At 49.9% G+C, this 26,703-nt stretch overlaps 1 protein-coding gene across 16 annotated transcripts in view; it reads left to right on the forward strand.

The window, feature by feature from the left end:
* The first annotated feature begins 481 nt into the window (after window positions 1-481).
* The window catches only part of MSI1 (musashi RNA binding protein 1), a 40,177-nt gene continuing 13,955 nt past the window's right edge, over window positions 482-26,703 (forward strand). For 4 of the 16 annotated variants that reach the window (XM_075898096.1, XM_075898098.1, XM_075898101.1 and 1 more), the window contains exons 1-7: window positions 978-1,168; window positions 1,554-1,594; window positions 1,881-1,962; window positions 2,090-2,174; window positions 7,484-7,525; window positions 9,631-9,723; window positions 24,300-24,348. In XM_075898096.1, the coding sequence (XP_075754211.1) occupies window positions 1,110-1,168; window positions 1,554-1,594; window positions 1,881-1,962; window positions 2,090-2,174; window positions 7,484-7,525; window positions 9,631-9,723; window positions 24,300-24,348 (451 nt within the window). In that variant the 5' untranslated portion in view covers window positions 978-1,109. Of the gene's footprint in view, window positions 650-816; window positions 838-936; window positions 1,169-1,553; window positions 1,595-1,880; window positions 1,963-2,089; window positions 2,175-7,483; window positions 7,526-9,630; window positions 9,724-24,299; window positions 24,349-26,703 lie in introns of those variants that run through there. The other 12 variants (XM_075898099.1, XM_075898100.1, XM_075898095.1 and 9 more) reach the window with 12 other exon arrangements.

Raw genomic sequence — 26,703 nt, forward strand, 5'->3', positions numbered from 1 at the left:
GTCTTCATTTTGGTGGGAAAAGAAGGTAATTTTTTTTAACTAAACAGACAGTGTGTCAAGAGACTGTGCAAAGACCATCGTGATGAATTCCTAGTTTCATGCTCCAACTCTGCCTCAAATTAACTGTGGGGCTTTGGTAAAGTCATTTCACCTCTGAACCTCATTCCCTTATCTGTAAAAGAGGAACATGCTGCCCAAGGCTTGTGAGGAATAAAAGTTAAGGTACCAGTTAGGGAAGGCGGGTGTGACAGATACTGGGCTGAGTACTACAGCAGTGTCAGTAGCAAGGAAGGGCTACTGGAATCACAATTGGCAGTCTTGGTTAAATAGGGTACAGGCTGCAACTCGCAGGTCCTGCTTGGGCAACTTGTGGCACGTTTACTGTCCCTACTGTTGCTATAGCCCTGCTGGTCCCAGGACATCAGACACACAGTGGGCGAGGGAGTATTTTTTACTGGGTCAGCCTCTGTGGGCGAGTCACGCTACTGAGCTCCCAGAGCGCTTCAGGCCAGGGGTAGCTGCTCCCGAGGTCGGTTTGGTTTCACCCTCTCAGAGCAAGCCCCCAGGTGATGTCCGAGGTGCGGGCGAGGGGCACGGCTTGCATTCCTGCCGCGCTCAGGCTCACGGAGGCGTTTGGCCTCCGTTCCGGGTAAGTGCCGGGGCAGCACCCGGCCCAGCTCGCAGGCGGCACGAGCCGAGCTACCACCCCGACGGGCCAGCCCCCCAAACGTGGGCGCCTCGAGTTAGGCCCGCGTGAGCCAGCGCCCCGCTGCAGCCAGCGCCTGGGTCCTTGCGGCTGCGGGGCCCCCCTGTGTCCAGCCCGCAGCGCGGGGCCAGGTGAGCGCCCCCGGGGCAGCGCGCACCGCAGCTCCCTCGCCTCTCCCGCCGGGCCCGGGGCAGGCGGCCGGGTTTTATGCGCACGCCGGCGGCCCGCCCGCCACGGGTGGGAGGAGCCGGGCAGGTTGTCCCCGCCGGGCGGGGAGCGGGGGGAGGGCCCGGCGGAGCGGGGTCGGGGGAGGGGGCAGCATGGCCTGTCCGTCCGGCCCCTTTTGCAGCGCTCATCTGCCCCGGCAGCGCGGCGCGGCGCCTGGCAGGGAGACGCGCTGCGAATGGAGACGGACGCCAGCCCGCCCGGCCTCGCCTCCCCGGACTCCCCGCACGACCCCTGGTACCGCTCCGCCCGGCGCGGGGGGGGGGGGTGCGGGAGCCCAGCCGCCCCCCCCCCCCCCCAGCCCCCCGCGCCGGCTCCGCGCTGCGGCCAACATGGCCGATGCCTGCGAGCTCGCCCCGCCGCTGGCGAGCCCGGACCCGAGCCCGCCCCGCATCCCCCCCCCCCCCGCGGGCATCGGGCCACGCGCTGGCCCCGGAGCGCCCCCCCCCGGGTCCCCCCTCCCGCGCCGGGCGGCGTGTCCCGCATCCCCCGCTGGACCGGGGCAGCCCGCCCCGCATTGCGCCCCTCCCGCCGCCGCGGAGCCCGGCCCGGCCTCCCCCCCGCCCCTGCCGCGCTGCCCCCGGCCCGGCCCGTTCACGGCGCTTTTTTGTGTCTCTCGCAGCAAAATGTTCATCGGGGGACTGAGCTGGCAAACCACGCAAGGTGAGGCCCGCCGGGCAGCCCGGCCCAGCCACCTGCCTCCCAAACTTTTCCAACTCCCCGGGCTGGGCTGCTACTGCCCGGGGGCCCCGCTCTGCCGGGCTCCCTCCATGCCTCTCCCGGAGAGGGCGAGGGGAGCCCCGCGTGTGGATGTGGGCGCGTCTCTTTTCGCCACCAGGGGTCTGCTCCTGGCCTCGGGCGCTTTCTCCGCGGGCTGGGCTGCGAGGTGGGCAGGGTGCCCCGGGGCTGGCGCTGGGCAGCGGCCCATGGCCTTGTGTTCTGCTTGCAGAGGGCTTGCGGGAATACTTCAGCCAGTTCGGGGAGGTGAAGGAGTGTCTGGTGATGCGGGATCCGCTGACAAAGAGATCCAGGTGAGAAGACAGGCCCTGCTTGTCCTTTGGTCCTAGCCAGAGCCAGGCCTGACTTTAACCAACTTTCCCCTCTTCTTTCCCTCCCCCTCCCTCCCCCGCCATCTTCCGCTTGGGATTCGGGATGCAGGGGGTTCGGGTTCGTCACATTCATGGACCAGGCCGGTGTGGACAAGGTGCTGGCCCAATCCAGACATGAACTGGACTCCAAGACGGTGAGGTTTCTTCTCCCATCTCAAGGAATTCATTTGTCCATTGAGCCTCAGTCCTTAGCACACTAATTGATTGTGGTTTGATTCCCAAGGAGGGCTTATAAACTATTGATTATTGATAAAGAATTTACCCCTCCCTTCTGCATTCCAGTAATGGTTTGTTAACTGGATGCTCTTCTGAGCTCTGGATTACCAAGTATGGATTGCTTTGTGAATGTTGGTGTATTGATTAGGAAATCCATGATATAATTTTCCATTCTGCCTATTGATTGCAAGACCCCGTTTGGGAAACTGATTGTGGCACTTAGAGAGTTGAGAAGACTGACTACGTTCAGGATGGCACCAGAAAAAATGTGCCCATGTGAATCTAACAGTGTCTATGGAGGCAGCTGTCCCTAAGTGGAGAGACCCTGCAGAGCCTCAGTGTCTCAGCTGGTGCCCTCTTTTCGTCCCTTATGGGAAGACAGCACCCCAGAACCTTTGGTAGGCTTTTCTTGTCTGATGCATGCACCAGTAACCTGCTATTTTGCCATAAATGTACCCCATTCATAATGGGCACTTACCCCTTACAGAGAGCTAGGCCTGTCCTCTCTGCTGATGCTATAGACCAGTTGTTGTCAAACTTTTGCATTAGTGACCCCTTTCACACAGCAAGCATGAGAGTGTGGCCCCTTTTATAAACTAAAAACACATTTTTTATATTTAATACTGTTATATGCTGGAGATGAAGCAGGGTTTTGTGGTTGGAGGCTGACAGCTGGTGACTCTCTTTCAACCTCCCTGAAGGGTCATGACCCCCAGTTTGAGAATCCCTGCTATGGACCCATGTCCTCCCCCCCCCCCACCTCCAGTGCCTCATGCACTCTTGTGGCTTCTCCAGATATGAGTTTGCAATGACCATGAATTCCTGAAATGTATTGTGCTAGTGTGCTCAGAAGATGCATTTTTGGGCTATCTTCTGCTCTTTGAGATATCAAGGGTGCTTCCATTCCCCAGGGTTGTGCATCAGTTCTTGCAGTTACTTGCTGTTCTAGTCACTTGATGAACTTGTAAACAGTTCTTTGTAGGCTCATTAGGTCTCTCAACATAGACTATCAGTTCCTGCATTGTAAATCCTTGGCAGTTCCAAACTAATGAAAAGTTCATGTGTAACTTGAAGTCTAGTGAGGCAGTTCAGGCTTCAAATTCTATATCTGAATTGAACAGAGAGAGCAGGAGAGGGAGACCCCTTTCTTGAGGCTTACAGCATGAGCTGCCGTGAGATTTATGTCTGTTCCTGTTTAACAGCATGGATTGTTCCCTTTGATGTATACAGGACCTTCCTCCTCATGGGAGCTTCTGGTTAAACCTATTCCAGCCTTCTTTGCAGTGTGTAGATTGCCAGGAATCTTAAAAACCTCATGCTCTCATGAGAGTGGTGCAAAGTTAGTTTTGCTTTGGGGGAGGATTATGATGCAATGTTTTGGGGTGGGAGCAGGCTTGTTTTATTTCATACTCTGTAAACCTGGGCTCTGATGACTGTTAGAGACTGGTCCAGCTCTCTCTTGAAAAGCTGAGTGATGGATGTCAATGGGTGGCGGCAGTCCCAGGAGCATTTCTGGGATAGAGGTGAGATGCAACCTATGGTCTCCATTTTTACCAGTCTAAACCAATGCCTATCCTCGTCATAAAGCAATTCTGCAATGTACTGTGTGCGTCCAGTAAGGGGAGTGGAGGGGGAATGTGTGAGGGTGCCAAAGGAGAAGAGAAGGGATTCATGGTGTGTAAAACATGTGGGACTGGCCAGCCATTGAAATTCTGTATTGCTTCTGGATTGAAGATTGTATGTTGAGGAAGCAGAAAGAATGGTGGCAGGTTCTCTGGAGTCCTTTCTTTATTAGGAACTTTTCTTTTTTTTCCTAAAGTTTAAATCTTGGCTGAATATTTTGGGGTATATTGCCTGGTAATTGCTTGATTAGGATCTCAGTCTGATTTGGAGTTCAGTGACTCTCAGTTCCCCAGAAACATGCTGATTTTGTTGTCCTGTGTGGAGTCTTAGATGTGTTCTTTTATTATTATTTTTATTATTATTATTATTATTTTATTTTTACTCTTTAGCTGAAAATCTCTGCTATTAGTCATGGGCTAAATTACAACATTCATCTGAATCTTTTATAAAACTTTGTGGGGAAAAAGCTCAATGTGCTGAAATTACAGCTCATTCTCTTTCTTTGGAGTCCTGGTAAACAGCACTTGGTATACAATGTCTGCACAACTTGTTGCTTCATTGTTTTCCAGTTCTTCCTATTGTAATTAATGTTGTTGGCCTGATTCTCTGGAGGGAACCTTGTGCCTTTCAGATGTCTCTTTGTTTGTAAGCTAGATAGCAGCCTAGAGGGGTTATTTATGGAAATGTTTGATATGAGAGTTGGCTTTGCTGTCTCAAGGTAAAAGATTTGCGTGCCTTTGTGAAGCTGCAGCCGGCCGCTGCCTTCAGTTTCTCTGCATGCCCTGCAAACAGTAATGTGTTTGAAGTTTTGTAGCTTGGTTGTTTTTTTTTTTTTTTTTTTTTTTTTTGCTTTTGCCAGTTTTATTTGTGAGTGAGTGAGGAGGATGCTGTTGGCATTTTACATACACTAGAAACTAACTTAACAAAGCTGGCATTAGAGGTATAAGAATTGCGCTTTTTTGAATCACTTCAGAGCCCAGCTATTGGCTACAGAGAACATGGATAATGATGTCAGCAAGCTAAACGTAGTTGCATGAGCTTACATGGGAATTAAACAATGTTCTTTGACTTTGAGAGTGATCATGAAGGGCCCATGGATTTAACCAGAGGCACAATTTGTCCCTAACACTTGGTAGCTTGAAATTAAAGTGACAGGCCTTTAGATAACACCCCTAACCGTTATCTGATACTGGCGTTAGAGTTCCTCAGACAATGTCTTAAAACAATTAAGACCTTGTGTACAAATCTTTATCACATCCATAAGTGATACTGAAGTAAAACTCTACCAGACTTTTGGCTTTAATACCAGGGATATAGGAAGTAGGGATGTTACGAAGTGAATAAATGGCTAATTGTGTAGCAGATAGAAATTCTATTGACTACACAATTAGTTGAGAAGGGAGCAAGCCTCCACCTCCGGGAGTTTTCCCCCTGCTGTGGCTCTGCAGTTTAAATGTAGTAAGAGCCATGCTTGCTCAGTCCTGGCTTGCACTGGGTCCAGCAGCCACTGTCCATAGGGGATCCCAGAAGTGGGCTGGGATCCTCCAAGGACAGGGCCTGCTGCCAGCGAAGCCTCTATTTGCGGCCAGTCCCAACCATCAGCCCCAACAACTTTGCAGCAGCCTGCTCTGTCCCTCCATCTGTGCTGTGGTCTCTAATAGCACCAGCTCTTGCTTTCCCCATCCCTCTTGCTGCCTCTGATACACAGACAGTGCAGGGGGAGGGAATGCAAGTAGTTGACTACTTGGCTATTAGGCGTACATCCCTAATTGGAAGAGGCTATCACCACTTCTGTTATGAAAATTCCTGCATTTGAGGAATTACCCCCTTTCTAGCACCTTGAATTTTGTATTGGACTCTCTTCCCTCTGAGCTAACTGTAGTTGGTCAGGCCTTGGTTTGCCAACAATAATAGCTAGTTGTACAGAAGAATTTGTGAAATTACTCCCTGTCCCGTCCCCCCCAGCCAGGTGGATATGTTATCTCTGCCCAGTTTATCACACTCAGAGTAATGAGAAAATGAGGCCTGGGCTTAACTTTGCTGTGTATGAAAGGATCTTCTTGGCAGGAGCTGAATGACACTGGCTGAGAACTAAAAGACAGTAGATTATTGTTTTTGCTTATTATCTGCCATCAGCCTCTTGGTCTCCTGCCGGCCTCTGTCCTCAGAATTCACTGAGGATTTCTGTACTAGCCAGGAAGCCAGTGGATTGGAGTGGGAGGCAGGGGGAGGAGAAAGGAAAGGTGCTCAGATGTCCCTATGAGGCACCGAGAGGGAATGTTGCTCTGTGTGTTTAACATTCATAAGAGGAGGTTTATGTTCTTCACTTTTGCCTCTGTTTACTTACATGCTGAGTTTATTTTTCTAGTTTGTGAATCACGGTGGTGATGGAAAGGCAAAGGGGAGTGATTTGAAGAGGTACTGAGCTTTGGGCTCTATATGACAGGTGAAAGGATGAAGGAAGGGGGAAAAAACAGCCTGGAAAGTAGAACAAATAGCATGGAGAGGAGCTAGAGAGATGTAGTTTCCTTGTGGGCTGTTTGAGTTGCTGGGTTAATGGGACAATCTTCTCAGCTCCTCTGCCAGCTGCAGTCTTTCCAACTGTGCATTGAACCAGACCTTCCTTTAGCACAGGTCTCTCGATGAGGATTTGTAGATGTGGATCATTTCTAATGTAAATGTGACATTACAGGAGTTGCTGGGGATGTGTGTAAACAATGAGGTCATGGCTCAGAAGAAGGGGCGACTTTGTGGGTATTTGGTTGTCAGTGCATTAGTCTTTTCCTTGTTTGTGTTGCGGTGGTTTTAAGAATAGTACAGCCATGCATTCATCCAATGCTGAGGCAAGCAGAATGCGTGCCACCTGGATATTGGTGCTGAGATACAGGTACTCTAGTGGGCAGCAGGGTTATTAATAAACCAAACAGGCATATCTAGCACAGTAGAATGATTGGAACTGATTGTGTTTATTATACAGCATATAACCTGCAGAAGGAGCAGTAGTTTAGTGTGTGATTTGATGGCAGAAATCTGTATCAGTTGGTATTGCAACTTTCTGAACTTGAGACTCTTCTGTTTAATTCACATCTTCCCTTCTCATGTGAATTGGGAGGGAGATTATCCATGCTATTAGAGATCAAGTTCTTGGCTTTTTATGTGCTGACCATTTCCTGCTCCCCTACTAACTAGGTGAGTTGCGGTGGTTTTAAGAATAGTACAGCCATGCATTACACTTAGACAGAGTGAAGGGGAAGATAAGGAACACTCTAATATGATGTTGCTAGTGCAGGGTGGCCAAGGTGCAGTGTTAACACAGAGGACTGGTTAACAGACAGCTAATCCAGCCTGTGGTGTTCCATCTTGTCCTGAACTGCTGTTGCTCGCATGTGTATAGAACATTGCATGCTGGGAACTGTAGTCTCCAGGGATCACTCCCCTATTAAACTGCAGACATCTTTCTCTTCTACTTTATGCTCATTAGGCGTCTTTCTGGGCTTTCTGGCAAGCAATAAGCTGGGAAAAGTTTGTGGGGTGCTTATATTAATAAATGAAATGTAGGCAATTGAAGTGTGTTCACCTTCTCTTTCCCCTATGTCTCTTTCAGATCGACCCAAAAGTAGCGTTCCCCCGCCGAGCACAGCCCAAGGTAGGTAGCATCAGAAGCTTTTACAAAATGAAAAGGGGCAACTCAAGGAACTTCAATTCTCTTTGTGCCTGTGCCCAGAGGGTGTTGGAAGGACGTCTTGGTGCCACAACTAGTACTGGCTTAATCTCTTCTGACCTTAATGATGAGCTTTGGTGCCCCACCTCCAGATATGCATTCTGTTGTGCATGATCTAGATCGCTGTGGAGCTTTTGTGTTTGCCAGGATGAGATTGGAACAGTCCAAGCTTCACTTCACTGAGGCTAGAGCTTTATGGAAGGAGCTGATGAAATGCAGAACTCTGCTCAAGAACATGGCACCTTCTGCTCTTTGGTAGCCTGCATCTGGAACCTTAGGACCCGCAAGCTGTTTCAGTCTGTGGCAGAAGACGTGTAGGATGACCTGGGGAGAAGTGTGGGTGAATGGCTAGGCGTCAGCCCTGGAAAGGCGAGAGAGAGAAGGATGTTGGGCCTCACCTGCACCAGGAGGGTGGGTGCTCAGTGGAAGTGAGCAGCTGTTGGCGTTCTCCCAGATGCTCCAGTGGGAAACGTGTAAGTGTGGAGTGAAGAGCAAACTGGCCCCTGGCCTTCCAAGTGGAATGGCAATTTGGAGATCTGGCTTAAATGGGCTGAGGAACAAGAGCCTACAGTCACCCCCAAGTACTGCAGTGGGAAAAAGGGCTGGTGAGGAAGAGCAGGAGGGGAGAGAACTGCAGAGTGGAGGAAGAGAATGATGGGGGGAGGGGGGAAAGCACAGGAGATCAGGAGCTGAGAACAATTAGTGAGCAGGTATCCTGAATAACTGGAGCCAAGAAGCACATGGTAGGAATTGGGTTAATTCCATTAAGCAGTTTGGTGACAGAAGGTGCTTTAGTGTTAGAACAGGCTGCTCTCCAAGCCATGGAATTGCTGCGGATTAGCTCTCTGCTCCTTGGGGTAATTAAGACCATGTGTTCCTGCTAGAGCAGGGGTGTGGCCAAGGGGCTGAGTGGAGGATGCAGCTGGAGCATCAGTTCAAAGAACTGCAGTGTGCCTCATCCTAGCAGCCATCGCCCCCCTTGGTTATTCCTCCGCTGGCTTCTGTGGCTGAGGGATGAGAAAGGGGACAGGAAGGCTTAACTGGGAGTTTGTCCTGGCTCCTTAAGTCTGATGGCTTGAGAATGGGAGAGGAGCAAAACTTGTAGGGCTGTGTCTAGACTGGCCAGTTTTTCCGGAAAACCAGCTGCTTTTCCGGAAAAACTTGCCAGCTGTCTACACTGGCCGCTTGAATTTCCGCAGGAACACTGACTTCTTACTGTAAGAAATGAGTGCTTTTTGCGGAAATACTATGCTGCTCCCATTCAGAGCAAAAGGGCCAGTGTAGACAGCTGAGATTTTTTTTGCGCAAAAGCGCGTCTAGATTGGCCAGACGCTTTTCCGCAAAAAGTGCTTTTGCAGAAAAGTGTCCATGCCAATCTAGACGCTCTGTTCTGAAAATGCTTTTAACGGAAAACTTTTCTGGAAAATCATGCCAGTCTAGACGTAGCTTAGGAGTTTACACTGCACCATTTGCTGACCCTGTGGGCCATGGAGATCACCCCCTCACCTTGCTTTGCCATACTTTGCTTCCGAGTTTCAAGGAAACTCTGGGGAGGGAGGGTGAGTTGGGGATTGGCAGGGTGACAGCAGTACCCTGTGTGAGTGACAGGAGAGTTGGGAAGGTGATGGCATCACTCTGTGTGTCTGCTAGGAGGTTTGTGAAAGTGATTAGCAGGGGAGAGATTTTAACATGCAAAATCTGTCCCCAGGGGGCTAGCAGGGAGAGAGTGACAGTGCCTGGCAAGTCCCCTGGGTAGTTGGTGAGGTTAGAGAGGAAAGGGATAGGAGACAGCATTATTGGGCATGTTTGGCCTGGGTTGAGATCATACTGTGAAACTCCAACACAAGTACAAAGTTTCTGGGGCTTGAGACATGTCCTCCATTAGATACAGTGTTTCATTAGGGGACTCTCTGCCTCAGGACAGTTTCCCTGTGCAATACATCATCGTACAGCATGTTCTTCAGCTTCCAGCAGGGGAGGTTTTGGAGACAGACCTTGTTTCCTGCTAACGCTGTCCTCCCCTTTCCCAGATGGTAACGCGGACGAAGAAGATATTTGTGGGGGGTCTCTCTGTGAACACGACGGTGGAGGATGTGAAGCAGTATTTTGAGCAGTTTGGGAAGGTAAGTCTGATGAGTGAGGTTGGATGAGGGTGGTCTTTGTGCTGGGAAGGAAGGGGTGTTTCCTGGTGATCAGGTAAACCCCAGGCTTGAAACTTTCATGCATAGGGATATGGCCCGATTGACCTGCCCTGTACTGATTATGAACAGAAAAGTCTCTTGCTTGCTCATGAGTAGCTGGAACCTGAGAGAAGGGAGACTGGATGCCATAGCCCACTCCCCTGAATCTCACTGAAGGTGCCTTTGTGGCTTTGGAGTTCTACAGATTCATAGTTAAGGTGTTTGAGCATAGCTGGCTTCCCTTTGCACCCTCGAGCTGAACACAACTGAACTGTGGAGATGATCTGATCCAGAATCCAATTGTGAAGCTTTGGCCCACTTCTGATTCTCAACTTTATGGTGGACTCCTTTTGTAACTTTCTGTTCGAAAGAAATCCTTTTGGGTGAAACTTCTCTTGCTGAGTCTTGGGCCACAGTTGACATTTTTGGGAAGCTGGAAACAAAATCTGGTGAGCAAACTGCCCAAAGCTCTAGGCTATCTGCATTTTACTTTAGCTGTTTTGTCAGCTGATCATTGAAATCCTGATGGGCGCCTCTAACTCCAGTTCAGTTAGTCCTCGAACACATGTGCTGGAAAACAAATGAGGTTGAATTTGAAGTGATTAAGATCACCCCTCTTAGCCTGTTATGCATTGGGAAGGGTGTGAATTTTGTGGTGTAATAGGTGCTATATAAACCTTGAAGGCTCCTAAAGCTTTTTATGCACTTATGAAATGATGTAAGTTATTACAGATAGGGGGTGTTTTGCTCTCCTGCTTCTATACCATCACTTCTGAGAGAGAGCACAGCATGTGTTAAAGTGCATGAAACCATTACAGAATTGCTTAGGACAGGAAATGAAGGATACCATAGGCAGTTAGAACTTGTAGGGTATTTTAGAGAGGAAGAATATAATTGTGATTGGAATCTTGCCAGGACAGAGGGGTTAGTACCTTAACTTTTGCAGAAAGTTCCATGAAATATTGAATGACCATGACAGATGAGGACTTCAGAATTTGTGTCTTTTCTAAAAGATGGCAGCAGGTGCATCCTAGGGGAGGGTATAAGATAGCTTTATGATGTGTGAATACCTTATCTTTTGGAGAGAAGAAAATGGTTTGGAATGGAAAAGGATGTATGTCATAATCGATTGGTCGTGTCATATCAATGTTGCTTTTAGGAATTCTTTATCACCTATAAAGTTAGATTCTTCTTGGAATGGTGCTGTCCAGTGCCTTTGCTTTATCTTGTGGACTGATGGAAATGAGCGTCTTGAGATGAACAAAATTGGCATCACAGTAACTTGTAGCTGCTTAATGCTGCCAGTCAGTCTTGGGAGAAAAGGGAGTTCTGGGAATCAGTATACATGTCAGACACTTCTTTACAGTGTTTCTCATACAGAAAGTAAATTCGCTGTTTCTGTATGTCCTGTGCTGTGATATCTCCAGAGTGCCATTGCAGGAGCCTTGAGCCTGCACACTGGCCAGAGAACCATGTTGATCAGAGTAGTTTCCATATCTCAGGCAATGGTGAAGGGGGTGGGGGAGCGGGCTGGTGGGAGCCAGTGCTTGCAGGGAGCCAGCTTTTTAAGCCAGCTCCCCATGCATACCGGCTTCTGCGGAGCTGCCTTCCCTCCCTCTGTGCGGCTGCTTCTGGATCAAAGGCAGCAACAGGGGGCAGGCAGGAGCTGATGCTCACAGGGAACTGGCTTTTAAGCAGGCTCCCTGTGGGTGCTGGCTTCCTGCACACATCAGTTCTGGGGAGCCACTTCCCCCTGCTTATAAACATGAAACCCCTGAAATTTTTAGTGGTTACACGTTTACATGAATGACTGCTTTTTAACATCACTTGCTTTGTGGTCCTCCCACATCTGTGATACCGTTAGTGTAACGGAGGTCTCCTTCTCCGCCCAGAAAGACTTCTCCAAAGAAGACAATCTTCTTAGGGATTGCCTAGCCTTTCTCTGACTCCCCATCTAGCAGCACCACAACTCACTGGTAGTTTGAGAGGCAGGAAATGATGAAGACTGTCATCTTAAGGTCCCCCTTGTACCTTAACAACAGCCATGACTGCTTCTCCTTTCCCTCTGCTGTGGGACACCAGTACCTCCCAGAGTTTGTCAGACTCCTAGATTCTTCTGCCTGTTCCCAGGGAAAGATTTGGATTGTGCTTCCAAAATCCCACATCAAGCTCAAGTGAGCTTTCAGCTGCAAGTGAAACATTTTAAAGCTGAAAAGTCGCCTTCTCTTTCTGAAGTCTAGTGGTTCAGAAAACTGAATGTGTTAAGGTGGAAGGTTAATTACTAGGCAAGCCTGACATTACAAGCCTAGGAATGTGATAGATTTATCACTTTAAATCTTTAAATCAGGATTGGTTGTCCTTTTAAAAGATACACTCTAACTCAGCAAGAAGTTGAGTTTGATGCAGGAATGACTAGGTGAAATCCTTTGGCCTGTGTTCTGCAGGAAGTCAGGCTAGATTAACATACTGTTTTTTTTCTAGTCTTAAAATCTGTGAATTGCCAACTGTCAAGGCTGCCCAGGTGGCTATTGCCAGATATAAGTTTTCTGTCTAGTCAAAGGCCGCATCTTGAGCCCAGGACATTCATGACTAGAAAAATGGAAGAAGAATTGAATGGGAAATTTTGGAAACTTGTTTGTGTTGCAGGGTTTGAAATGTAACTTTCCATTTTGATCACATTTTAAAAAAAATTCTTTGAAATTTATTTCTCCCCTCCCTTTCTCCTTTTTTCCATAGAGAGCAAGACTATGAATGATTTTTCTTTGTCTTTGGCATAAGTAAAAATGAAAAAAATGCACATGGGGAAAATATTAGCCATTGTTCAAGAATTAAGAGAATTAAGTACAAAAGAGGGAGGGTGAGGTAAAAACAATCACCTGAATCGTCAAATGTTGGGGGTTTTTTTAACCAAAAAAAGGGAAAATTAAAAATAGGCTTATCCTTTCAAAGGACACGCACGCACGCGCGCGCACACACACACACACACACCCTCCCGCCCCCAAAATGCACTCGCCTTTGCCGAGTAGATTTTGCCAGCTGGCGAGTGCAGGGGTGGACTGGCCCGATGGGTGGCAGATGAGCAGAGTGCTGCGGCGTGAGGAGGCGGGGCGCCAGCAAACACCAGGACGGTGGCGTGACGTGTCCCCGCCTATGGTAAAGGGCCGCGGCAGCTCGGCTCTGGCTACGTGTCCTTGCCCCACTGGCTCCAATCCTGCCACAACCCCAGCCCCTCGCCGGCGAGAGACCCTCTCTGTGCCCGCCCTGCGCCCCATCTGGCTCCCACTGCCCATTCACTATGCCGCCCCTGCACCCCGGATCCCCTGCTCTCCTTCTGGCTCTGCGCTGCCCTTGATCCCTGCTCCCCCCAGCTCTGTGCTGCCCGTTCCCTGCACTTCCCCTAGACCCCTCTGCCCCTCCCATTCCCCACGTCCCATTCCCCGTGCCTCCACCACACCCTGCACACTGTTCCACCCGATCCCTGCATCCCTCTGCCTCTGTGCCTCCTCTTCCCTGCGCCACCCCTGTCCCACCCTTCCTTCCCCACTGTTCCCTGCACCCGTCTGTGCTGTCCCTGCACCCTGTTTCCCCAGTGGGTTGGGAGCGAGGGGTGCTTGTCCATAGGGAGGGGTTGGACAGGGCAGGGAAAAGGCTACTGTGACCCAGCAGTGAGTGAAAGGGGGAGTTCACTTGAAGCGCCTTTGCCTTTATGGAAAAAAATGAATGAAAATGCTATTTGCTATTTATAGGGCTAAAATGCTGGGACAAAAATGAAAACAAACAACAACAAAAAACCATTGCAAAAGTGCAAACGTGTAAAAGACAACAACAACAAAAACGGGGGGGGGATGTTTTGCTTGGCCCTGGGGGAAGGGAAGCGGCTGGGCTGGGCTGTGGGGAGGGGAGGGGAAAAATATGGGGAAGGGGCTTGTGCTGAGGGGAAGGGCGGGGAGGAGGTCAGGAGAAGGAGGAGGAGAAAGGGGAAGGCACCAAGGGACAGGGGTGCAGGAGAGAGAAATCCCAGGGGGCCAAGTGCAGACAATGAGGAAAAGGGCAGGAGGGGAGGTGTCAGTGGGAGGGGGGACAGGGTGATGCTGGGAGAGGAGAGGGTAAGAGCACTGGGGGCTAGAGGGGGAAAAGGGAGGTGCTGGGAAAAGGCTTGAAAGAAGGGGTGGGCATGAGGAAGGTGGGGATGGAGCAAGACATGTGTGAGGGCACAGGGGCATGAGGGGAATGGGGGCTGAGGGGATGGGTATCGGGGGGAAAAAGGGGGCAGGGGCAGTGAGGGAAGGGGGAGGAACCAGGAGGGTGCAGGTGCCAGGAGATTCTGGGGGTGAAGCAGAAGGGCAGACACCTGCAGTGGAGGGACTAGCACCAGAGGAGAGAGGCAGGGCAGGTGTGTAGAGGGAGGTGTTAGACGAGGGGATGAGGAGGGGTAGCTCACTTGATCAGAGTGGGGCTACTGGAGGAGCGGGCACAGGGGGGAGAGAAGGGCTGGTGGAGGGGGGGCAGGTGTCAGGAGGGCTGAGGGCAGCGAGAAGGGCAGGAGTCAGGACAGCAGAGGAGGGTGAGGAGTTGGGGGGCAGCAGGTACCAGGAGAGCTGATGGAGCAAGGGGAGGAGACATGGCAGCAGAGGAAAAAAGTAGATATTTATTCATAACTTGGGTGATATTTATTAAGAACGTATTAGTAATTACTGTTCTTATTCTTATTAGGAATTTATGCCATTTAAAAAAAAAAACACTTATTGGGGGAGGGAGAGTGGTGAGTCTTTTTTGTCTGGCGAGTAGAGTTTTCCATAATTTGGTGTGTGTGGGGGGGGGGGGGAGGAGAGAGAGAGAGAATATGAATATGAATATATATTGACCAGCTAAGGACAAGGATTGTGTGGAATTGTTTGAGGACGCCCAGATATCTCAACATGCTCCCAAAGCTTTCATTGATGTCTCACACACCACCATACTAGGACTCTGAACATAGTTGGGTCCCTTAGGAAACACTCTTGGCTCCAAAACTCTCATTTATACTGAGATGCAGGTCCATGACCTTGGCTTGTCTTTTAAAAGAACCAAACTTCTCAGCTCTTGGACAGAGGTCCTGGAAAGGATTAAGGTCACAAAGTCCATGAAGCGTTCTCTGGGCTTGGATCAGCTTTCGTTTGTAGGAAGTAGTTTAAATTTCACAAGGGCCATTTTCAGTAGTCCTTCCTGGAATCAGGCTACAGCAATAGGGCTAGAAACCCCCTCTCTTTTTAAAGTAAAATTAAAAGAAAAGCATTAGAGGATGAAAATATCTTTCACCTCAACTATAGCTGATGTTATATCTAGTTCAGCAAGTGTAAGTATACCAAGGGGATCCCAAACCTTTTTGGGAGGACCCAGATCCTCAACTTTTTTCTCTAACCTCATCCGTTGGGAACAACCTCCTTTCTTTTTTTTTTCATTTTTTTTTCTTTTTTTTTTGTAAGGCATCTGAGCAAATTCTTTAGACTGCTGGGTCTTAGAGCTCCCAGCATGGGGGTATTTCTTTCCTTTCATGACAATGAGAAAGCTTAAGCCCCCTTTCCGTTTTAGGGAGCCCTCTCATGATCAACTTCATGAAGAATTTTTGGTTCTGTTAAACTAGAACCACAGAAGTGCTGTTTCCTTAAGAAAGAATGGTGTTCTGCACTCAGTTCCAGAAATTGGAACAACTGAGCATTGACAGAAGGAAGATTAAATTTTGCAGGGTTTTCTCTGGAGAGCTTAATCCTGACTCCTAACTCTCAAGGCTGGTTTTCTTCACAATGATTACTTTCACATTTTAATAAGGAAAAAGCACAAGAGGTACCTCAGAGGTTTGTGGTAGACTGTTACCAATCAGTACAAGGTACTCAACCCAAGAGGTTGGTTACAGACCCTAGAGCAGGGGTGGGCAATAATTTTTGGCCAGGGGCCACTTCAAATATTTGTGAAGTGTCCCCAGGCTGCCTGGAAAGGGGCGGAGCCTAACACAGGAGGCACTTCCAGGCTTCCCCACCACCAGACCATGATTGGTCTCGGGGGGTGGGGGAGCTCCTTTGCCCTCCCCTTCCCATTAAGCACCCATGTCCCTGGCACGGCGAGAAGAGGTTTTGCTGTTTTGCACGCTCCCCCACCTCCAGGCCAATTAGGGCCTGGGGACGGGAGAAGAACACAAAGTTTCCTTCACCCTGCCAGGAGCATGTTGCACTTTGAAGTGCTGCATGCTCCTGGCAGGGCGGGAAGAGACTTCACGCACTCCCCTGTCCCCAAGCCCTGATTGGCCCGGGGGAGGGAGGAACACACAAAGTTTCCTTCGCCCTGCCCTGTGAGGAGCATGCGGCACTTAGAAAAGTGCTGTGTGCTCCTAGCAGGGCGGGGGTAGGGCAGAGGAAACTTCACGCGCTCCTCCCTCCCCAAGGCCAATCAAGGCCATTCTTCCCTTAAGCAACCACCTTAAATTCTGCAAAAGTTGCAGCCTACTCTTCACAGGGCTTGTTTTGAGATCTCATCCCAGTAGTGAACCTAGCCAGATTCAGTCCCTGTGAGATTTTATCTTTCAGTGATGGGCCAAATAGCCACCTGCACCTTTATGTCACACAGAGAGTTCACTGCTAAGAAATGAGCAATCCCCACTCCACTAATCGAGAACCTTGTGGATGCTGCTGGAGAATGTTTTAAAAATAATATCCTTTGCCGCCGCTCATCCATAAGTATGATTTCTTGAGCTCTAGGTTGGGAGCTCAATTAGGATCCTTAATTGCCCACAGTCCACTTCAGGGACCAAAGCAGTATATAAACTTGCTACAGCAAAGGCTCATCAGACTTGCTTTCAAATCTTTTTCTTCCACAGATCAAAGGGCAACTGATGCAAATTTTTACTCACAACATGGTCACAATTTACATCCTGAACAGATGGGGGGAATTTGATCACCTTCATTGTGTCAGCAGGCAACTTGTCTTGTGGCAATGCTTCATCTGGAACAAAGGGATTCCCTTTACTTTGCATCTGGCAGCACAGAGCCAGACCCTACGGCCAGTTACCTGAGTCAGAGGCACAGATCAACGTGGTCATTCAGACTCATGGTGGTTCATCTGATATTTGCCAGGTGTCTAAAGATCTGCTCAAGAGCAGGCAGGCATAAGTATAGGCGTGTATAATAGACCTCTTTCATTTACACTAGGGGAAAAGGGTTCTTGTCCTCACTTTCATCCCCAGAGCAGAGAAGTTTCAGCTGGACAGAAGAAGACACATGAGTGTTTAGCTCAGGGGTCAAGTCTATTGTGATCCAACATTTGATCATAGGTGGTCTTGACAGCATTGGCACAAACGCAGCACATCTACTTTTTGGAGTTTCAGTCCCTGTGCATGGATCAGCCAACCATTTACTGAATTGTTCCAGTGTGGTTGACTACTACATCAGGACCTCATGTTTTTTTCCCTGTTAGTATGGCTGCTAGCTTTCTAGTTCATTATGATTTGTTTTTTCCTATTCCGTCTTTTCCTAAAGGTCTCATTCTGGGCAGCTGTAACTATTATTTTCTAAAGATATGGTAGTATCACTTCAGATTAGCTTACCTATGTTCATTTGTTGTTTATGGGGAAGCCTTCTCCACTGTTTCCTTGCAAGTTCTTATTCGGAAGTGTAAAACTTTCATCAAAATGTCTACCAGCAGAAGCTCTCTCCAAAACTCTACTGGATTTTCATCTTAATTAGTCTGACCCCTCTTTCCCACCCCATAAAAGTCCTATTACTGTTGCAAAGGTGAGACTCCTAGACCATGGGCCATCTACAAGCTGTAGTATATTGTATTCACAAACTGGCCCCAAGGGGTGTGTGGGGGTGGTGGTGTCTGTCTGTCCCCTAAGCCCTTCCCCTGTTTGCCACTGCCGCTCTCTCCCTCCCCCCCATTGCACTCTGTCCCCTGAGGGATGTGGCCTCAGGGATTTCCGGTGTGGGGACGACTGGTGTTGGACAGCAGTGAGGCCCCCTCTCACTCCTGTGTCTTGACATGGTTTCCATTGTGTACAGGGCTGACAGTTTGGTTCAATGGTTGTCAGCACCCCAACTATAAAAATTGTTGCACGTACCAGTAGCAATTCCATGAATACAGGATTTAAAGAGGGCTCGAGTATGCATTTTCTTTCCTCCACAGAGACACATTATTCCTCCCTCCTTCCTGCTAATTTGGTTCTCAGTTCCAGAGAAGGTTTTGGAAGGAACCGGAGAGCTCTTAATGATAGTTATACCCTCTGTCTATAGAACCTGGGGCTCAGAGTACATGGAGAGGCCCATAACTACAGGCTCAAAAAGTTCCATTTCCACCTGACTCCTGTGGCAGATCTCTCTGGAGGCAGTATATTTAGAGTTGGTAAATTAACAATTTATCTCCTCCAATACAGCTGAACTTAGGTGATTGAACAAGAAAGTCATTATCTAATGTCTATAAGAAGAAACCTAAACCTTGAATTTCTAACATCAAATTTTGGATCACCTCAGCCCTGACCATTAAGCTAAACACACATTTGCTGTGTTTCAACAATTTAAAAAAAAAAAGATTTGAGAGAGAAACAAGGAAATTCACCCAGCAAAATTTTTGTTAATGCCCATTTACAGTTGCCTGTGATGACCATTCCCTGTTACAAATGCATTGTCACTGTATTGTTGGAACCATGTTTATTTTTTAAAAATCTCAGTTAATGTTAATTCTTTCCTAGTATCCCTGCCCATCTTCCAGACATTGGCTGGAGATCGATCACACCCTGCTTCCCTATTCCTTTCTCAGTACAAGCTCGAAATGTGCCTGTGGGTTCACACCTTTTAGCACACAGACCAAGAATCCCCACACACTAATTGCAAACCACTTTTTAACTCTGTCCCTTTCTTTGGAGTTTTCCTATTCCCTGCGATCTCCCAGCACCTCCCTGTCCCCAAACCTCTCTCCACATCCCAACCTATCCTCAGCATGCAGAGTAGAGATCCTGTCTACTTCCCATGCCTACAAAGAGACACTCCTCTCTCTAGTCCTTTCTTATATCTCCTCAACAGGAGTTGAGACCCCTCCCCCTCCCCAAGATGGGCCAGAATCCCTCTGCCCAGCCATGTGGTCCCTAGGCAGGGATAGGGAATGAAATAACTTATCCTAATGCATATGCACAAGAAGGCGGGTGGAGCTGATACGGCAACAGGGTAGTGGGGTGTGTGGTTTCTGGCCTGTGTATGGAGTGGGGACTTGAACAGGATTCATGTTGGTGTTGGAGCCTTAGCTGAGAATTTGCTGCCAGTCTCTAAATTCTTAACTGTAATATTTTATAATGTATGGCTTTGGGGAGGGGGGGGAGAGGACAGACTATATTCTCAGCTTCACTTGCGCATGGCAGTGCCTTTTGTGTGTTTGAATTTTAATGGGATTTTGTTTTACAGAGAATAAGGCAACAAAGCCTTCTGTGGCCTGTGTTGGTTAGTTTTAGCTTGGCTTAGGGCGGGTGGGTGTGTGGGTGTGTGTGAGAGAGAGAAAAAGAAAAAGGAAAAAAAGAAAGAAAGATCTGAGGAAACTCTGCTCCTGTACTGCCCAGCACCCTGCTGACTGGAAAATAATCAAGGTGGCTCTGTCCTCTGTATGACCCTGTTGGAGGGAGGGAATTCTGGGGTAGTTGTGTTCTCCTCTTCCTCCTCCGCTTACTCTTTGTGAGATGGGAGAGATTTGTGCACCTCTTCCCTTTGATGCAAAGAGGCTGGGGTGGCTTATTGCGCCTTCCCTCTTAGGATAAGCTTGTGTTGAAAAATGGGTGGCAGGGCTGCTGCAGCAGCTCTGTCAGCCCCCATCTTGGGGGGCACATTTGGAGGTCAGGCATAGGGCACGAGCATAGATGCGTGCTGGGTTTGCCCTGTGAGGTGTAGACTGCACTAGCGCTGCGTGCACAGGCGTCGCCAGGTGAGAGAGGTGGCACTAAAAGGCCTTTTTGTGTGCGTCTAGGGGAGGGGTGCAGGCCCTCTCTCACACAGGTCTGCGAGGCCGGCGACTGGCCGCAGCATGGTGTCTTTGTGTCTGTGCTGAGCGCTTTGCAGAAGAGCATTAGAGCTCACACTAATCTGATCCAGCAGCTGGGATTGGAGGGGCTAGGGTTACCATGGTGATCAGGTCCCAAGAGAAGCTGTCCCCAGCAGCCTCTTTTGTTCAGGCCTAACTCGGCGTTGGCAAAGCTAGCGCAGCCTGGAGAAGAAAGGCTCAGGAGAATGGGCCGGGGAGTGGCAGGGATCCCAGTGGGGGCTCTACCCAGAGAGGCACCCAACAGCCAGCCACAACAATAGCCGCCCGCTAAGGGGCTGCCACTCACACTTAGCGCTTGGCCACATGAACTTGGCAGCCGGGGCCAGCCGGCCCTGCTAATCCCGCCTCCCCTGCCCTGTGTTGCCATGGCCACAGAAGCCTATTAAGGACACACATTAGCCGTTTGTGAGTTGAATGCCTGCCTGGTGCTAGGAAAGGCCTGAGCTGCTGGGAATGTGCTCAGGGCTGAGGAGCGGCCTGGCCTTTGGCTCTGCAGGAGCTACAAGCTCAGGCATCCCCTGGATTCCATTCCCGCCACTGATCTGGGACAAGCCACTTGGCTGCTCTCTGCCTCCATTTCTGTGAAATGGGACAGATAAGCTTGGCTCGCCTCATCGACAGGCTGGGGGCATGGCATTCCTAGGAGTGTCTCCCTCGCAGCTTGTAAACCCCTGTCTGAACTCATGACCCTGCTTAATGACAGCAGGTAGCAGCTGAGTACATGGATAGGCATGTCCCACCCAGGTGTCCCTGCATTTCTGCCATATTGTCTGGATTGCTTAGTTTTGGTTCTGTGGTTGAATTCTTGCTCTTTCTGCCTGTAGAAGTTTTTGTTCTAGCTTCCATAATCTGTCTACCTCCACAGGGTGATATTGTTTGAGTCCTGTGCTGTACAGTTTGAGAAACCCTGTCAGGGTGCTGTTTGACATGCAAAGTCTCTTTCTGCACTGTGTCTGCTCTGAGCTACTGGAGTAAAGTATATCCTGCAATGAGATCCACTTGCCTTTTGTTGGATGGGTTAGTGGGTTGTGAGGCTGAGAACGTGAACCAGAGTCAGCACAGATTATTGAAGTGTCCTGTGAGTTACTGTGGCAATACTCACCTGATCACTCTTCATGATGCTGTTGACACAGCAGGAGGATTACAAGGGAGTTTGATTAATGGGCTGGGGAATTGCAAGTGGTCATCTCATTCTGGGACAGTCCTGTACACTGCAATCCTGATGACTTGTAACCCTAGCTGAGCTAGTCCTGACCTGCTCAGGCTGCCAATTGACCTTCATCCTAGCCCACAGGTCTTCCAGTTTAAGCCTCTCCTAAAATACTTTTAAAACTGTCCTGAACTGTGGGTCAGTTTCCACGTTATTCAGGGCTCCCCAAACTTATCCTCTTTACATTGGAAAGATGTAACTCGGTCTCTAGAGGTGAAAGTCTGAGGAATCCATTTTGCTGTATTTTGAACTGCTGTGCATTCGTGTACACTTTTACTGAAGATTTAAAAAGGCATTTGCGCTGGTGTCTAAAGTGGTCCTGGAACAGGATTTTGCTTGATCCTAGGGTTCCTATTGAGAGTGTGTGGGAGTTGGCTGAATTTTGAGGCAAGGCTGCAGTGTTCATGTAGAGAACAGTTGTTTTCAGATTGTAAGAGTAAATAGGGGCTTATTTTGGGGTGCAGTGTGGATAATCTGATTTTGGAGAACTAGATTTCGCAAGAGGGGATTGGCTATTTTTTTGGGGAGTACTGCTTGCTCTTTCAGGCAATGAGGCTTTGTTTGGGATGGGAGCTGCTGAGATTGGGGTCCAAAGGAGACAGTTGCTGATTTTTAGGAAGTTGCTGAAGGGAGTGTGATATAGTGCACCATACCACTTAGGCTCATGTAACCTGTGGGATCTGCCAATTGTGGGAGCTTTCCATGCTCTGCAAGTAATGAAGACCATTGTAAAAAGTGGAGTGGCTACCAAGATAAAGTAAGTGAGCAGCTGGAACACATTTCCACCATTGGGCAACTCCTCTCCCTCCCATCTCTCTGCCTGAGCAGAGAGGAGCAGGTAGTATGGACCATCTGACTGTTGCTCGTCAGATCTCCTGTCTAAACTGCTAGGCCCCATTCCACTCAGCTTGGATCACTAGTGAGTTTCTTGGGTCTTGTCCCTGCTAACCTGAGATTGAGCCTGATTGAGAAAGTTCAAGCCCCACTTTCCTTGCTTCATTGTGGCTTGGGATGGTAGCTGAGTTCTCTGTATGTTACTCTGCTCTTTGAGACTGACTGATGTTGGTGGTGACCCCTTTTCTTCGGGATCCTGTGGTCACTTGGGTTCCCCCTTCTCATGTGACATTGTGGAGGGTGTTTAGCAATGGCCTCCTTCCAAGCCACACCCCAATCTCATTCCAGCTCTGTGAATCCAGCCTGGGTTTTGCATGCTGGGGTTTGCTGACAGAGATGGGCTCTGCCCCTTTTGCTCTTTGGGTTGCAGAGCCTTTCTGGGCAGACAGCATCTCAGACTCCTTCACTGAACGAGGCTGGGGAGGAAAACAGGGAATGGTAAGTGGGGGTGGGAGAAGTAGTTGTTCCTTAGCAATGTAGGCTGCCTAGGCCCTGGCTGTCATTGACTGAGGCGGCGATAGGCCCTGGCTCACTGCTGGACAGACACAGTTGCCCTTCCTTTGAGCACTTGCACATCCAGTTTCATAATCAGATTAAAGCAGTGGTATTAGTGGGGAGCATAGGTCAGTGGGACAGGTTTACATGGTGGTTTATGCACAGGGGATTGGAGTGCATTTTTAGCTCTGCTTGGTCTACCTTGGAGCTGCGCGGATTTGCTTCACTACAAGGAAATACCCAGCAGAGTACAAGCAGGGGAAGGAAAGTTGCGCTGGGGGAGGAAGCAGATGAGGAAGAGTGGCCCCAGGGTTTGGGGGGGGGAGTGGCTGGTGTTTGCCTCCCCTCCCCTATTCAGTAGGCAGCAGTAGCTCAGTCATTGCAGTACAGGCAGTCCCCGACTTACGCGGATCCGACTTATGTCGGATCCGCACTTACGAACGGAGCTTTCTCGCCCCGGAGGTTGAGGTAGCGGATTGCTACCTGCGAGCTCCGGGGCGAGAGAGCCCCGTTCGTAAGCTGCTCCGGTGCCCCTGGTCTGCTGGAGACCGTCTCCAGCAGACCAGAGGCACCGGGCGGGTTCCCGCGCTTCTGAGGCTTTGCCAGAGCAAAGCCTCAGAGGCGCGGCACCCCGCTGCCGCTGCGACTCTGCTCCCCGTGTCCCTGGTCTGCTGGGGGGGGGCGCGGCTAGTGTGCCCCCCCCCAGCAGACCAGGCTTTTGTTTTGGACCCTGGAGCAGAGCAGCTGGGGCGCTGCCAATTGGTCCTGCAGCGCCCGCTCTGGGCACTACTGGACCAACCCGGCAGCACCCCAGCTGCTCTGCCCTAGGTCCTGATTCAGCCGCTGCTGGTCAGTTTCAGCAGTGGCTGAATCAGGACGCCTGGGGCAGAGCAGCTGGGGTGCTGCTGGGTTGGTCCAGTAGCGCCGAGGAGCGGTGCTACTGGAGCAACCCAGCAGCACCCCAGCTGCTCTGCCCCAGGCGTCCCCAAGTCAGCCGCTGCTGAAACTGACCAGCACTGACTACAGGAAGCCCGAGGCAGAGTTGCTCTGCACCAGGCTTCCTGGAATCAGCTGCTGATCAGTTTCAGCAGCAGCTGACTTGGGGAAGCCTGGGGTTCTTAAGTTGAATCTGTATGTAAGTCAGAACTGGCGGTCAGTTTCAGCAGCGGCTGAATCTGGACGCCAGTTCCGACTTACATACGGATTCAACTTAAGAACAAACCTACAGTCCCTATCTTGTACGTAACCCGGGGACTGCCTGTATATTTGCTCTAATTACACCCTCCTGCAGTGGGAAACCTCACTGAGAGGAAAGCTTCTTTGGGGTAGGGGTGGTTTCCCAGAGTACCCAGGCAGAGTCTCTCTTGTCTGAGGCCTCCATTTTCCCTGTTTCTGTGAGGCCTTGTGTTCCTTCTCCCCTCTCAGGCTTTGGTGTGAGCACCCAGACCCGCTCGCTCTCCTTTTTGAGACCCTGGTTTCACAACAATACGTTTTGTTCTTTATGCCCCTCTGTGGGGCTGTAGCCAGGGCACTGCCAGGCTCAGAGGGAAGGAAAAGGCCCACCCTCCACAGGAGCATGGCTGGTGAGAACCTGTTCTAGTGTCCTAACGGGTGGATGGAGATGGTCCTGTTAGCTCGAGCTGGGAGCCCCTGCCCTCCATACAGTGGGGAAGCTTTAATGTGGGGGGCAAATCCTGTCCAGCTGTTCGGTTGAGGCCTTCCAGAGGTACGCGAATAGTTAATTTTGTGTCTGGTTCCGCTTTGCGGGCAATTTCTTTCTCTTCGGCATTGGGCTGGCCAGAAGGAGAGAGAGAGCACTTTCTCAGTAATAACCTCATCTGAGCCCTTTCCTCCTTTGTGCCCCTTGCAGGTGGATGATGCGATGCTGATGTTTGACAAGACGACCAACCGACACCGAGGTGAGGACAGGCCCCTGGAAGCATGGGGGTGGCTGGGGAGAGCTGGCAGGGGATTGTGTAATGAGGAGCCGCACATGTGCTTGTGGTGATGGGGATGTAGGGGAGCTAGCATCCAGGGGCCAGCAGCAGGGCATTACGGTCTTAGCTGCTTTTTATCTCCCCTCCCATCACCCCATCCCTTAGCCATCCGCATCCTTTTGCAGAGTCCCTCGCAGCACAGAGAGCTTTTGTCCAGATGGTTTCCTGTGCTGTAAACTTGCTGAGTAGCTGATATATGAGAGGAAGCAGTCTCCTCCCCTCTGCAGCTACCTACATGGCTCCAGTCATCTGTGTGTGTCCTGTGCGTCTTACCTTCCCCTGAGTAATCTGAACCCTGGGGAAGCAGACACAAGCCCCAGAAGAGGGCCTGCCGCTGACCCCTTCCTCAGCCCTAGGCCCAGTTGTGCTCCCATGTCACCTTTTTGTCAACTCCCATATGTGGAGTCCTGTTACAGAGCGAGAGCCTGGTATTCAAGCTCTTCAGGTCACATAGGAGTTAGATTCTCAGCTCTGGAGGTGCCTGATTCTCTTGTACACATGCCCTTGAATTGGCAGCCAATTCTGATGGTGTGCATCATCAGGAGGACACCACTACAGGGTCCTGCAAGCCTCCTTCATTCTCCTCCCTTTGCTAGGCCAATCCCATGTTCATGTACAGCAATAAAGCACTTAAGTGGTGTCTGCCTTGGACTCCCACAGGAAGCTCCTTCTGCTTGTGGCTCTCCCTCCCAGCTTTACTTACATGCTCACTCTTGCTGTCCAGGGTGACCTCCAGTGTATCCCATTTTCTTACTCTTCAAGTGATTCTTTTGTCTGGTTTTAGAGACGTACCACTACAGCCAAATTGGGGAGTGAGGGTGGGGGATGACTAGCCTCATAATAAGTCATCAGATCCTCCTCTTCTGCCCTCTACAGGAATTAGTGCTAGAGCAAAGAAAGCAGTCATAAGAAAAGGAGGAGGATCCTCATGTTAAGCCATAACCGGCTAAAAGATAGGGAAAAGAGAGGGCAGGAATGGATAATTTATTTTCACAATGGAAAAGGGTATATAGCAGAGTCCCTCCCAAAGGTCTGTGCTGCGACCAGTGCAATTTGACATATTATTAAATTATCTAAAAAGGAGAGAAACAGTGAGGTGCCAAAGTTTGCAATTGGTACGGAATTACTCACTGTTGTGACTTCCAAAATTGACTCCAAAGATTCACAAAGAGATCTCACAAAACTGAGTGACTGGGTTACAAAATGGCAGATGAAATTCAGTGATGACAAATGCAAAATGACACACATTGGAAAACATAATCCCAACTATACATACTAAATGTTGTAGTCTAAATTAGCTATTACCACTCAAGATAGAGATCTTGGTGTCGTTGTAGTTAGTTCTTTCAAAACAGTGTGCAGCAGCAGTCAAAAAAGCTAACAAGATTAGGAATTATTAGGAAAAATAATAAAATAATAAAACAGAAAAGATCATAATGCCACTACATACAAATTCATGGCATTCTGACACATTGAGTCTGTATGCCCCATCTTAAAAAGATGTATTAGAATTAGAAAAAGATATAGCAAAGGGCAACAAAAACAGACTAGGAAATATTAAAAGCTAGGGGCTGTTCAGCTTTGAAAAGAGATGTCGAAGGCCACGTCGACACTGGGAGATAATTTTGAATTTACTAAATTTTACTTCTGCGCTCCCGATTTGACACATTCGAAGCTCTGTGTCCTCACTATGAGGGAGTACAGGCAGTCCCCGAGTTACATACAAGATAGGGACTGTAGGTTTGTTCTTAAGTTGAATTTGTATGTAAGTCGGAACTGGCGTCCAGATTCAGCCGCTGCTGAAACTGACCAGCGGCTGACTACAGGAAGTCCAAGGCAGAGTTGCTCTGCCCTGGGCTTCCTGGAATCAGCCACTGATCAGTTTCAGTAGTGGCTGAATCTGGACGCCTGGGACAGAGCAGCTGGGGCGCTGCCGGGTAGGTCCCCGCAGCGCCACACCTCAGCGCTACGGATACCAACCCGACAGCACCCCAGAAGCTCTACCCCAGGTGTCCCCAAGTCAGCCGCTGCTGAAACTGATCAGCGGCTGATTCCAGGGTCGCCTGACTTGGGGACGCCTGGGGCAGAGCAGCTGGGGTGCTGCCGGGTTGGTCCAGTAGCGCCGAGGAGCAGGACCAACCCGGCAGTGCCCCAGCTGCTCTACCCCAGGCATCGGCGAGAAAAGCCTAGCTGTGCGCCCCCCCCGCCAGCAGACCAGGGAGACGCGGGCGGCGGGACCGCCGAGACGTGCCGCGGTCCCGCTGTCCACGTCCTCCG

The sequence above is a fragment of the Pelodiscus sinensis genome, chromosome 15 (genome assembly GCF_049634645.1).
Source record: "Pelodiscus sinensis isolate JC-2024 chromosome 15, ASM4963464v1, whole genome shotgun sequence".
Taxonomy (NCBI): domain Eukaryota; kingdom Metazoa; phylum Chordata; order Testudines; family Trionychidae; genus Pelodiscus; species Pelodiscus sinensis.